The sequence below is a fragment of the Tiliqua scincoides genome, chromosome 2 (assembly GCF_035046505.1).
Source record: "Tiliqua scincoides isolate rTilSci1 chromosome 2, rTilSci1.hap2, whole genome shotgun sequence".
In the NCBI taxonomy this organism is placed as follows: domain Eukaryota; kingdom Metazoa; phylum Chordata; class Lepidosauria; order Squamata; family Scincidae; genus Tiliqua; species Tiliqua scincoides.
Genome location: NC_089822.1, coordinates 265611436 through 265624705, shown reverse-complemented (window position 1 = coordinate 265624705; position 13270 = coordinate 265611436). Strand labels below are relative to the sequence as shown.

The 13270-nt window shown below is 48.4% G+C and overlaps 1 protein-coding gene across 1 annotated transcript in view; it reads right to left on the bottom strand.

Annotated features, from left to right (window-relative positions):
• Window positions 1–301: 301 nt before the first annotated feature.
• LOC136640324 (zinc finger protein 721-like) overlaps window positions 302–13270 on the bottom strand; it is a 37368-nt gene continuing 24399 nt past the window's right edge. Inside the window, exon 6 of the mRNA XM_066615367.1 lies at window positions 302–1732. Within this exon, the coding sequence (XP_066471464.1) occupies window positions 302–1732 (1431 nt within the window). The remainder of the gene's footprint in view (window positions 1733–13270) is intronic.

The window sequence follows — 13270 nt, the reverse complement described above, 5'->3', positions numbered from 1 at the left end:
CTGAAGCATTTTCTACTCTCCAATCATTTATATGGCTTGTCTCCTGTGCGGGTTCTTTGACACGCTGCCAGTTGTGTTGCACATCAAAGCTCTCACTGAGGTCTTACTGAAGTTCTTTCCACATTCCAAAACTTTATATAGTTTCTCTCTGGTATGGGTTCTCCGATGTGAAGTCAAACTCAAACACACACTGAATCTTTGACCACACTCCATGCATTTATGTGGTTTCTCTCCTGGGTGGGTTCTTCGATGCACAGTCAAGGTTTTGCTGTCACTGAATCTCTTTCCACACTCCAAGCACTTACGGTTTCTCCCCTATGTGGGTTCTTCGATGCACAGTCAGGCTTGAGCTCCAACTGAAGGTTTTTCCACACTGCATGCATTTATATGGCTTCTCCCCTGTGTGGATTCTTTTATGTATTGTGAGATGTTGTTTCTTACAGAAGCTCTTTTCACACTCCAAGCATTTATATGGTTTCTCCCCTGTGTGTATTCTTAGGTGCATAGTCAGGGTATTGTTCCTGTTGAAGCTCTTTCCACACTCCAAGCATTTATATGGTTTCTCCCCTGTGTGGATTCTCTGATGCAAAACCAGGTTTGAACTCTGCCTGAAGCTTTTCCCGCACTCCAAGCATTTACATGGTTTCTCCCCTGTATGGGTTCTTCGATGCACACTCAAGGTTTTCCTATCACTGAAGCTTTTTCCACACTCTGAGCATTTATACGGTTTATCACCTGTGTGGGTTCTTTGATGCACAGTTAAAGTGTTGCTGGAACAAAAGCTCTTTCTACACTCCAAGCATTTATACGGTTTCTCCCCTGTATGGGTTCTTTCATGCACAGTCAGGCAAGACTTCACCCTGAAGGTCTTTCCGCAATGCATGCAGTTATATGGTTTCTCCCCTGTATGGGTTCTTTGATGTAAAGTCAAGCTTGATCTCACTCTGAAGCTCTTTTCACACTCGTGGCATTTATATGGTTTCTCTCCTGTGTGGGTTCTTTGATGTAAAGTCAAGCTTGATCTCACTCTGAAGCTCTTTCCACACTCGTGGCATTTATATGGTTTCTCTCCTATATGGGTTTTTTGATGCAAAGTCAGGCTATCACCCCTACTGAAGCTTTTTCCACACTCCAAGCATGTATAGGGTATCTCCTCTCTGTGGGCTTTTTGATGCATATTCAGGTGTGAGCTCCTACTGAAGCTTTTTCTGCATTCTATGCATTTATATGGTTTCTCTCTTGCGTGGGTTCGTTGATGCACAGTTAGGTGTGAGCTCTTCCTGAAATTCTTTCCACATTCAATGCACTTATATGGTTTCTCCCCTGTATGGGTTCTTTGATGGGAAGTCAAGCTTGATCTCACTCTGAAGCTCTTTCCACACTCCTGGCATTTATATGGTTTCTCTCCTGTGTGGGTTCTTTGATGTAAAGTCAAGCTTGATCTCACTCTGAAGCTCTTGCCACACTCATGGCATTTATATGGTTTCTCTCCTGTATGGATTGTTTGATGCAAAGTCAGGGTATCACCCCTACTGAAGCTTTTTCCACACTCTATACATTTATATGGTTTTCCCCCTATGTGGGTTCTTTGATGCACAGTCAGCTGTGAGCTCCTACTGAAGCTCTTTCCACACTCCAGGCATTTATATGGTTTCTGCCCTGTGTGGGTTCCTTCATGTGTTCTCAATGTTGCTTTACTGCTGAAAGACTTTGCACATAGGGAGCATTGTTGCTTCCTCTTTTCAGTCTCTTTTTCGGGATCAACTGGAATGACATTTAAATCCCCTTCATGATGAACATGAGAACAACTGCTTGATTCGCCATGCAATGGACACTTCTTTTTTCCCCCTTTCTGATGTTCCTGTTGAACTGAGATGTCATGGAGATTATGGCCTTGACATAAAACATAGTTTGTTCTCCAAATAGGTGCTGGGTTAGCCCCCTGCCTCCCTGATCTGTCTTGGTCTGTAAAAGTCACTTCCTCTGTGTCACGAATGGTTGACAGCCCACATGGCCCCCTCTGATTTTCACTGTCTTTTCTGTCACTTCCTGGAACAGAGAGAGAATTTTAATTAGGAGGGCAGCAGAGAAATGGAACCCTTAAAGCACACTCCTAGGCATGTATATTTAGAAGTAAACCCTAATGGATTCATAGGCATTGATTCCCAGGAATTTGGAGCACGCATGCGTGAGTGTGTGGATGTGCACATCAAGCTATATGGAGGCCTCCTCGCACCAGAACAATGGAGAATGGGGACCCTTCACCACAATAGCATCTCCCCTCTTTTCTGGCACTGGTTAGGATGAGTCCACACAGTATATCTCTGCCATTCTGATCTTATCACCTGGAAGGCCAGGACAGCAGCTTGACTTCAGCATCTGCTGGGTGGGGTTGATCTGTGACTTTTTTCCTTCAGTGTCCAGTCTCCTTTGAGGAGGAGGCTGTGTATCTCACCAAGGAGAAACGGGCCAGGCTGGATCCAAGTCAGAAGGCACTGCATGCAGACATCATGCTGGAGAATAATGTGACTTCCCTAGGGAAATGGGAATCTCTTTGCTGTTTTTTCGTAGATGCAAAAACGTATGGATCGCTGTTTGCATTTACCACTGTAATGGTACCCCAGGGTAACGGGTAGCCAGGACCTGCCTGCATTGCCTCCCTGTGACAGAGCTGGGCCTAAACAATCACCTATAACAGTGGTTCCCAAACTTTTCTGACTGGTGGCTCCCTTGACCTACTGGGTCATTGGCCACAGCTCCCCATTAGTGCTACAACTGTATAGGCAGTGGGATTTTTTTGCGGCTCCCCTGGCTGGTATCATGCCTCACAGCTTCGGAACCAGTGACTACAGAATCCCCTTTGAGTGATGGGAAGTTTCAAAAGCAACGAAGCTGAAGGGTAGATCAGATGGTTGGCAACCTTCAGTCTCGAAAGACTATGGTATAAGCCTACAGCACCCGGTATTCCCAGGCGGTCTCCCATCCAAGTACTTATACTCGGCCAAGTACTTATACTTGGCCCAGGCCTAACTCTACTTAGCTTCCAAGATCAGACAAGATTAGACATGTACCCTGTAGATCAGAAGAGCTGCGTGAACCGGAGAAGGATCCCATATTCACATCTGCGTATCTGGCAATGGTGATTTTCAAACACACACAGGAAAAAGAATGTCCATTCCAGGGTGCTGAACCAGTAGAAGCCTCCGGGGGCCCAAAATACAGAAAAATAGGCAATAACTAAGGGGGGGATCAGGGAAAAATATAGGAGATAGGAAGTTCCAACATGATGTAGCTCAAGGGAAGGGTTCAGCCTCTGGCAGCATCTCTAGGTGGGGCCAGGTAAGATCCCTCAGAAACCCTGGAGAGCCTCTACCAGTCCTTGTAGAAAGTACTGAGCTAGAAAGACCCAGAGTCTGACTCTCTTTAAGGCAGCTTCCCATGTTCAACCCCATGTCGATCTCAGGGTTCTGTTTGCTAGCCATGCACTCATGTGGCTGTGGTGCGCTTGGGATCCAGCACCTTTTAAAGCTCCATAACAGGCAGCCGAGTAAAAAGCACTGGCCCCTCCAAGAGGCCAATTGAGACAGCCCCCCTGGAAGTGGATGGGCAGGGTAGCCACCTCGCTTCCATTATGCCTCCTCCCACTCCCTGGCTCGGAAAAGGGTCAGGGGGACGACAGAAGGATCTCTCCAGACTGGCAGAATGGGCAGCAAAAAGGCAGATGGGCTTCAATGTCAGTAAGTGTAAAGTCATGCACACTGGGGCAAAAAATCAAAACTTTAGATATAGGCTGATGGGTTCTGAGCTGTCTGTGACAGATCAGGAGAGAGATCTTGGGGTGGTGGTGGACAGGTCGATGAAAGTGTCGACCCAATGTGCGGCGGCAGTGAAGAAGGCCAATTCTATGCTTGGGATCATTAGGAAGGGTATTGAGAACAAAACGGTTAGTATTATAATGCCGTTGTACAAATCGATGGTAAGGCCACACCTGGAGTATTGTGTCCAGTTCTGGTCGCCGCATCTCCAAAAAGAGATAGTGGAAATGGAAAAGGTGCAAAAGAGAGTGACTAAGATGATTAAGGGACTGGGGCACCTTCCTTATGAGGAAAGACTACGGCATTTGGGCCTCTTCAGCCTAGAAAAGAGACGCCTGAGGGGGGACATGATTGAGACATACAAAATTATGCAGGGGATGGACAGAGTGGATAGGGAGATGCTCTTTACACTCTCACATAACACCAGAACCAGGGGACATCCACTAAAATTGAGTGTTGGGAGAGTTAGGACAGACAAAAGAAAATATTTCTTTACTCAGCGTGTGGTCGGTCTGTGGAACTCCTTGCCACAGGATGTGGTGATGGCGTCTAGCCTGGACGCCTTTAAAAGGGGATTGGACAAGTTTCTGTAGGAAAAATCCATTACGGGGTACAAGCCATGATGTGTATGTGCAACCTCCTGATTTTAGAAATGGGCTATGTCAGAATGCCAGATGCAAGGAAGGGCACCAGGATGAGGTCTCTTGTTATCTGGTGTGCTCCCTGGGGCATTTGGTGGGCCGCTGTGAGATACAAGAAGCTGGACTAGATGGGCCTATGGCCTGATCCAGTGGAGCTGTTCTTATGTTCTTATGTGGTGGGTTAGAGAGCCCGTCTCTCAGATCACACCGACACTGTCAGTCAACAGCTCAGCCCAGCTGCAGTTTGCGGGTGCGAGTTCACAATGGCAGAGATGTACTTTGCTGACTCATCCTAACTAGTGCCAACAAATCCCTGAAAAAGGGGGGGGGGCTATCATGCAGAAAGGCCCCAATTCAGCCAGCACACTCTGAGTTGAAGCTTCTGCTGTGTTCAGTAGGACTCTGCATAAGCAAGTCACCTGCAGATTTCTCTTCTCCCTGAAGATCATGAAAAAATGTACACTCTCTTTCTTCCAGCTTAGAAATGAAGTCAGATTCTTCTGAGAAGGAAACAAGGAGATGAGCACTACAAAGCACTGAGGTTTTCCAAAGGGACCTGATCCTGGGTTGATCCCACACAAAGGGCACGAACAGGAGAAGAGGCAAGTACTTTGAACTCCCACACATGGAAATGCAGGAGAATCAGCTGCACGGACCCATAGGAATTGGTCTGCAGAGAAGGCCTTCTCCTGCTTTTTCGCTCCATGAGCTGCGCAGTCGCTGGAGAAACACAATCATCCAGAGCAGCCATAGCACAGTGGTCGAGAACCTGCTTTGCATGCAAGAGACCTGAGGATCCATCCATAGCTGGTAAAGACCCCTGCACCAATTGAAAGGAGGGCTGGGAGATGTCCCAGCTTGAATCTCTGCAGAGCTCCTGTCAGTCAGTGTGGACAGGACTGAGATAAATGAGCCAAGGGCTTCCCTCTGCCCCTGAAAGCCTCTCCAAATAAGCTCAGGCTTGTGGAAAAGCTGTTTTCAGGGCTAAGACATCCCTGGGCTTACCTCTGGCTGATGTGGGACTAAAAGCTCTTCCTCAATAATGCAGTTGTTCATAACACAAGGTAGTATCACAATCTGATCATTCAAGAAAACCGTGAGTGTGACGTTGGCTGTTTCTGCATTTGTTTTAGAATAGGCTGGTAAAGTGACAGGTGTGAGCAGCAAGCCCTGGAGGTGATCTGGAAATCATGTGTCCCTCCTATGCTGGCCACCACAGGAATAAAAATATAATCTTGAGTCTTGGCCCCATGTGCAGTGCAATCCTATCTTGCACTGTAACAGGCAGGCCAGGAGGCCTGTGCTGTATCCAGGGTGAGATTGGGGCTGTTTGCGGCTCAGCCAGAGGCAAGGGGAAACTCTTCCCTTACCCCTGGGTAAGCCAGTGAAGCCCCAATGGATCTCCTCGGATTTGCACCACCTCCGGAGGTGACAAAAGTCCTAGGAGAGTGGAGTGGCTTTCACCCACTCCCCGCATTGCTCGGGAACTGGGGCTAGAATCGAGCATATCTGTTGGGTCCCAGCCCCGCCTCCTGCTCCCCATCTGCCTGCCCCTGGGACCGCCCTCCCCCGCCCCGGAACGCCTCCCTCCCACCTCCTCTCCACCCTCCCGACCCCTGCACTGGCCGAGCTGAGCTGACGCAACCTATCTGGGGCAAGCTGCCGTGGAGGCTGGATGCAGCCTCCATGCTCCAGTGCACCTCTGTGCGCTGATACGGCTTGCTCCTGAGGAGGTCCAAACATGCTTTATGGCATGTTTGCGGCCCTCCTGGACTAGGCACTGTCACAGTGAGGCACAGCCCCACGTGCCCCATGGCTTTGGTGCAATTCTGATAGTGAATAATAAGAACAGCACATGCTGTGGTAGAAAGGGCATCCTCACCCAGGGAGGTCACGATCCTGTAATTCTCCAGCATGACCTCCCGGTACAGAGCCTTCTGGCTTGGATCCAGCAGAGCCCACTCCTCCTTCGTGAAACGTACTGCCACTTCTTCAAAGGACACTGGACCCTGAAAAAAAAAAATCATGCACTCCTCCCAAATCATTTCTCCACATCCGCACCCTGCCTGCCCTTTGATTCACTGCCCAGAAGGCAAAATGAAGTGCGAAGACCCGGGCATTTCCCTGCAATGTATTTGGCAACATTTGAGCAGCTGGGTGCCCATTATTTTTTTCTCCTCTCGGAGGGGACAAATGCCAGCCCCATAAAAAGCTTGGGGTCCTGAAGGAAAAGGCCACCATGGAGTAATCACAGCCGCAGGATCAGTGGCCAAAGATCAGAAGGAAGCCCCATTGGGTTCACTGAAACTGCCTCCCAGGGAAGTGTGTATTGTGAATGTTTACAGTCACATATATCAGGCTCCTTTGGGGAAGAAAAACAGGCTGCTGGAGTTCTTTCCCCAAGGAGATCTGGACCTCTTTTGGGTCATCCTGGAGCTGTAGGATGCCAGCAGATGCAATTATTCCATAGTTTCCTGCCCTGTTTATGTAAGCAGGTAGTTCTTTTTGACTGCACACTTACTAAGCTTTCAAGGCTGTATCACTGAATTTTATCTTATTTCCAACATGCCAGGTCTTGTTATGGATATTTCTCAGTTTATTTGTTTGTGGGGAGGGGCCAGGTGACTCCCAATCCCAGCTTGTATAGCAGGGGCCAGCAGGTGTGAATAGTCCATGCTGCTGTCCCACAAACCCCTTCATCCAAGGTAGGGTAGGATGTAGACGGCCAGCTGTGGGCATTCTTCCAAAGACAGATATTGCTGCCTCCATAGGGGCACAGCATGGGTGTCAGGAGACTCTGAGGTCACTAGCAAAACCTGAGCCCCTGTGTTGGGACAGCCTGCGTGAGCTTGCTTGATGCCTTCTCCTGATTATCCCAGATGTGTGATTAGAAAAATTCTCAACTCCAATGAATATTTGACAATATGTAATGACAGACAAATAATAAGGGAGCCCATTACAATATTCTGCTGGTCAACCAGTGGGTCTCCCAACTCTTGCAGCCCAAAGTTCACACTGCTCTGTGACTCTTCAAAGAAAGAAACGGGCTGTTTCAAGCCCTGAGAAAAGGACGGAGCTCCTTCCAAAGCAGTTTCTTCAGCATTGCCCTGGAAATCTGACCCTTACCTGAGCAGGCTGCAGAGTAGCCGATTCTGCTCCATGCCAAAGAGGAGATGGTCTGGAAGCCATCCTACTGCCTGTGCAGGAGACAAAGGTGGTGCCAAGACATTTACCTGCCATGCCCTTTTCCTATTTCACGTCCTTGCTCAATTTTCTTCCTATCTGCCCAACAACTTTGGTTCTAATGCAGAAATGCCCCAATAGGGTGAGATCTCATGGCTTGCTCTGTTTTTTCCTTCTCATTTCTAATAGTGCCCAAACTATCCAATTTCCAGCAGTGGGGGCAGCCACCCCAAAGATGTATGTGCATCATCGGGGGGGGGGGAATTACGGAGGCCTCCTCAACATAAGGGAATTCCTCATCTCAGGGCTGCATTAGTGCGGGATAGGGCTGGACTGTTACTATTTCTTCCCCTCTCTGCCTGCCCACACACCTCCAAGAAATCTCTTTGCAAAATGTGCTTCTGCAAAGGCTTTCCTGACCCTCCCAAAGATCTGCCTTTCTTGCTTCAGTTTCTGCCCCGGGCCAATCCTCCTCCTGCTTTTCTTCCATCAAGCCCAGTCCAGAAGAGTGAAACTGAACCCAAGAGAGGGCACCAGGATGCAGTGGTGTGCTCCCTGGGACATTTGGTGGGCCTCTGTGAGATACAGGAAGCTGGACTAGATGGGCCTGTGGCCGCTCTTCTTATGTTTTTATGAACAGCCTCCAAGGATGGCGCCTTATTTATCCCTGATGATGTCCTGAATCATGAGAGGGGATCATGATGAAGGATAGCCCCAATCTGGAGATGAAAGGGGGTGGAGGGGAGTGGATGTTGAGCGATGCACCCCGCATTGCCCTCCTCAGTTTGTACATGTAAAAGTATCAACCGAGGATCTCTCCGGTCCTTCTGGATCAGGCTCAGACGCTGGAAGGACCCTTTTCAGCCGCAAAGTCCAGCTCTCTTTCTCACCCTTTTTAGCCCACCTGTTGCTGTTAAAACCAAACATAAGGAAGCTTCCAACAGATCCAGATAATAAAATGTAAAATTAAATTGAAAAGTAAAATAAACACTAAAAGAAAACTAGTAACCCTCACTACATAAGTAAAAAAAGCCATCTAAGAACACCAGCCCCTAAACAGAAGTTTAGATGCAGTGGGGGTGGCTGTCCCATTTTCTCTTCCTGATCCCTGCACTGGCTGGGATCTGAGCCTGGGCTCCTCTTCCCCCCATTCCACCCCCAGGTTTCCTCTCTTTTCCTTTCCTCCCTCTTCTGCCTGGGACTCCCCTTTTCCCCCAGCTGGCTTTGGACTCACCACCAGATCCCAGAAGGGGCTGCAGACCTCATGCAGGTCAGGAGGCATGTGGCCAGGAGAAACAAAGGAAAGGGGAGGGGGCAAAAAGTGACTTCATTCCCCTCCCCCCCTCCAGGAATCTGCAGTAGGTGTTTTAACCCTTAGAGTGCATCTCCTAAAAAAAAGCCAGGACTTACTTGCTATCTTTGCTGGGGGAGTGGAGTCTTGACCCCGCCCCCTCTTAGGCCAGATGGGAGGTGAATCAGCTCCCCCTCTTGATCTGCCCAGTCCCAAAAAGCAGCATCCAAAGCAACACGCATGGCTCAGGCTTTGCAGCCTGCAATCATCTTATTTTTGGTTCAGAGGGTAGGACTAGATTACATAAGAGCCCTGCTGGATCAGGCCAAAGGCCCATCTAGTCCAGCTTCCTGTGTCTCACAGTGGCCCACCAAATGCCCCAGGGAGCACACAAGACAACAGGCACAACCTGCGTCCTGGTGCCCTCCCCTGCATCTGGCAATCAGAGGCAGCCTGCCTCTAAAACCAAGAGCTTGCACATACCTATGATGACTTGTAACCCATAATGAACTTCTCCAGAAATTTGTCCAATCTTAAAGGCATCCAGGCAAGATGCCGTCACCACATCCTGTGGCAAGGAGTTCCACAGACCAACCACATGCTGGGTAAAGAAATATTTTCTTTTGTCTGTCCTAACCCTCCCAACGCTCAATTTTAGTGGATGTCCCCTGGTTCTGGTGTTGTGTGAGAGAGAAAAGAGCATCTCTCTATCCACTCTGTCCATCCTCTGCATAATTTTGTATGTCTCAGTCATGTCCCCCCTCAGGCGCATCTTTTCTAGGCTGAAGAGGCCCAAACGCCATAGCCTTTCCTCAGAGGGAAAGTGCCCCAGCCCAGTAATCATTTTTGTACCTTTTCCAATTTTCTCAAAATTACCATTTTCTCAACCAGTGGTATGGGAACCACCAGTGGTACTTGACGTGATGTCTAGTGGTACTCACCGGACCCCTGGGAGTGAGACCAGGAACATGACACAACAAACAGTGGTGGGAGACTCGTCTTGGCGAGCAAAGCGCCAAAGCATGCTTTTCCATGCTTGAAAAAGCCCTCCTGTCCACCCTGAGCCTCTTACTGGTATTTGTCACATCACATCTGGCCTCCCAGTCCAGAGGTAACTGGCAGTTATGTCATTGCCAGTTACTTCCAGTGGTACTTTGAACAGGTGGACCTGCCTCGTGCAGTTGTGGGCTCCCCTTGCCAGAGGTTTGTACTCAGAGGCCAGAGGATCTTGTGTCAGGGAAGCTGTAATTGCCTTCCCCGAGAAGGGGTTGGACCAGATGACCTCTAAGATCCCTTCCAATTCCAACATTCTCTAACTGCACTTATGGCAGCATCAAGGAACGTCTCAGCAGCATCCATTAGCTAGTGAAAGGGAAGGTAAAGTGAAAGGGAAGGTAAAAAGAGTCCAGTCTCTCCAGAGTGCATGGAGGCTGCTTAAAGCAACAGTAATAGAGGCCCAGCGGAAGTGTATACCGCAAAGGAAGAAGCACTCGACTAAGTCCAGGAGTCGCCCGCATGGCTAACCAGCCAAGTTAGAGAGGCCATAAAGGGCAAGGAAGCTTCCTTCTGTAAATGGAAGTCTTGCCCTAATGAGGAGAATAAAAAGGAACATAAACTGTGGCAAAAGAAATGTAAGAAGGTGATACGGGAGGCCAAGAGAGACTACTAGGAACACATGGCCAGCAACATGAAGGGGAATAATAAAAGCTTCTTCAAATATGTTAGAAGCAGGAAACCCACCAGAGAAGCAGTTGGCCCTCTGGATGGTGAGGGAGGGAATGGGGAGATAAAAGGAGACTTAGAGATGGCAGAGAAATTGAATGAGTTCTTTGCATCTGTCTTCACGGCAGAAGACCTCGGGCAGATACCGCTGCCTGAACGGCCCCGCCTGACCAAGGAATTAAGTCAGATAGAGGTGAAAAGAGAAGATGTTTCAGACATAATTGATAAGTTAAAGATCAATAAGTCGCCAGGCCCTGATGGTATCCACCCAAGAGTTATTAAGGAATTGAAGAATGAAGTTGCTGATCTCTTGACTAAAATATGCAACTTGTCCCTCAAAACGGCCACGGTGCCAGAAGATTGGAGGATAGCAAATGTCACACCTATCTTTAAAAAGGGAAAGAGGGGGAACCCGGGGAACTATAGGCCGGTCAGCCTAACATCTCGTATACCGGGTAAGATGGTGGAATGCCTCAGCAAAGACAGAAAACACATAGACGAACAGGCCTTGCTGAGGGAGAATCAGCATGGCTTCTGCAAGGGTAAGTCTTGCCTCACAAACCTTACAGAATTCTTTGAAAAGGTCAACAGGCTTGTGGATGCGGGAGAACCTGTGGACATTATATATCTGGACTTTCAGAAGGTGTTCGACACAGTCCCTCACCAAAGGCTACTGAAAAAACTCCACAGTCAGGGAATCAGAGGGCAGGTCCTCTCATGAATTGAGACCTGGTTGAAGACCAGGAAACAGAGAGTGGGTGTCAATGGCAATTTTCACAATGGAGAGAAGTGAAAAACGGTGTGCCCCAAGGATTTGTCCTGAGACCGGTGCTCTTCAACCTCTTCATAAATGACCTGGAGACAGGGTTGAGCAGGGTTGAGCAGCGAGGTGGCCAAGTTTGCAGACGACAGTGGTGAAGACCAGAAGTGATTGGGAGGAGCTCCAGAAGGATCTCTCCAGACTGGCAGAATGGGCAACAAAATGGCAGATACGCTTCAAAGTCAGTAAGTGTAAAGTCATGCACATTGGGGCAAAAAATCAAAACTTCACATATAAGCTAATGGGTTCTGAGCTGTCTGTGACAGATCAGGAGAGAGATCTTAGGGTGGTGGTGGACAGGTCGATGAAAGTGTTGACCCAGTGTGCGGCGGCAGTGAAGAAAGCCAATTCTATGCTTGGGAACATTAGAAAAGGTATTGAGAACAAAACGGCTAATATTATAATGCCATTGTACAAATCGATGGTAAGGCCACACCTGGAGTATTGCATCCAGTTCTGGTCGCCACATCTCAAAAAGGACATAGTGGAAATGGAAAAGGTGCAAAAGAGAGCAACTAAGATGATTACTGGGCTGGGGCACCTTCCTTATGAGGAAAGACTACGGCGTTTGCGCCTCTTCAGCCTAGAAAAGAGGCAGCTGAGGGGGGACATGATTGAGACATACAAAATTATGCAGGGGAAGGATAAAGTGGATAGAGAGATGCTCTGTACACTCTCACATAACACCAGAACCAGGGGACATCCACTAAAATTGAGTGTTGGGAGAGTTAGGACAGACAAAAGAAAATATTTCTTTACTCAGCGTGTGGTCAGTCTGTGGAACTCCTTGCCGCAGGATGTGGTGATGGCATCTGGCCTGGATGCCTTTAAAAGGGGATGGGACAAGTTTCTGGAGGAAAAATCCATTTCGGGTTACAAGCCATGATGTCTATGTGCAACCTCCTGATTTTAGAAATGGGCTATGTCAGAATGCCAATGCAAGGGAGGGCACCAGGATGAGGTCTCTTGTTATCTGGTGTGCTCCCTGGGGCATTTGGTGGGCTGCTGTGAGATACAGGAAGCTGGACTAGATGGGCCTATGGCCTGATCCAGTGGGGTTGTTCTTATGAGTTTTACTGCCTCTTAAAACAACTTGAGACGTCTCTCATAGGAGCAAATGCTCTGTCCAAAGTCAGCAGGAGTTGGGTATAGGAGCAGGGTCTGTTTCTCAACTGCTGCTATCAGCAGGAGGTTGTCGCTAACTACGTCCATCTCCCACCTACTAAAAGCAACCTCTCTTATTAACAAATTATTAAGATCGGATCATTAAAAGACAATGATGTGAAGAATCCTGTAAGCTGGCCTCCGTTCAGCTTCAGTGACGTGGTGAAGCAGAGTGAGTGGACCTCTGGGCTCCAAAGTACTTTGACTGCCCCATATTGAAGCAAGTCCAAGAGGGGCTGAGTAAGCAACCAAGAGGTAAAGGGGAACCTTGAGCGGGAAGCTTGTTGTCAATTGAAAGCGATGACAGGAGCAGTCGTACCTGTCATCTCTCTGTTGTACTTTGGCATCTCTCTTTTCTCGACTCTCACATCCAAACCTTTGTTCTCTTTTCTGTACAAGACCCAGAGCAGCACCACAAGAAACCGTGACTCATCTGTGTATCTCGCTCTGCTGTGTCAAAACTGTGTGAACAAGAGCATGTGTGAAAAGTGATTACACATGTGACAGCACTAAATATGAAATGAGCATCAGCTCTAAGAAACCAATAGGCCCCAAAGAACAGGCTGAGCCAGGACATATCTATGGCAACCCTATCTTGATGGTGTAGTGACAGAACATGGTCAGCCAAACCTCG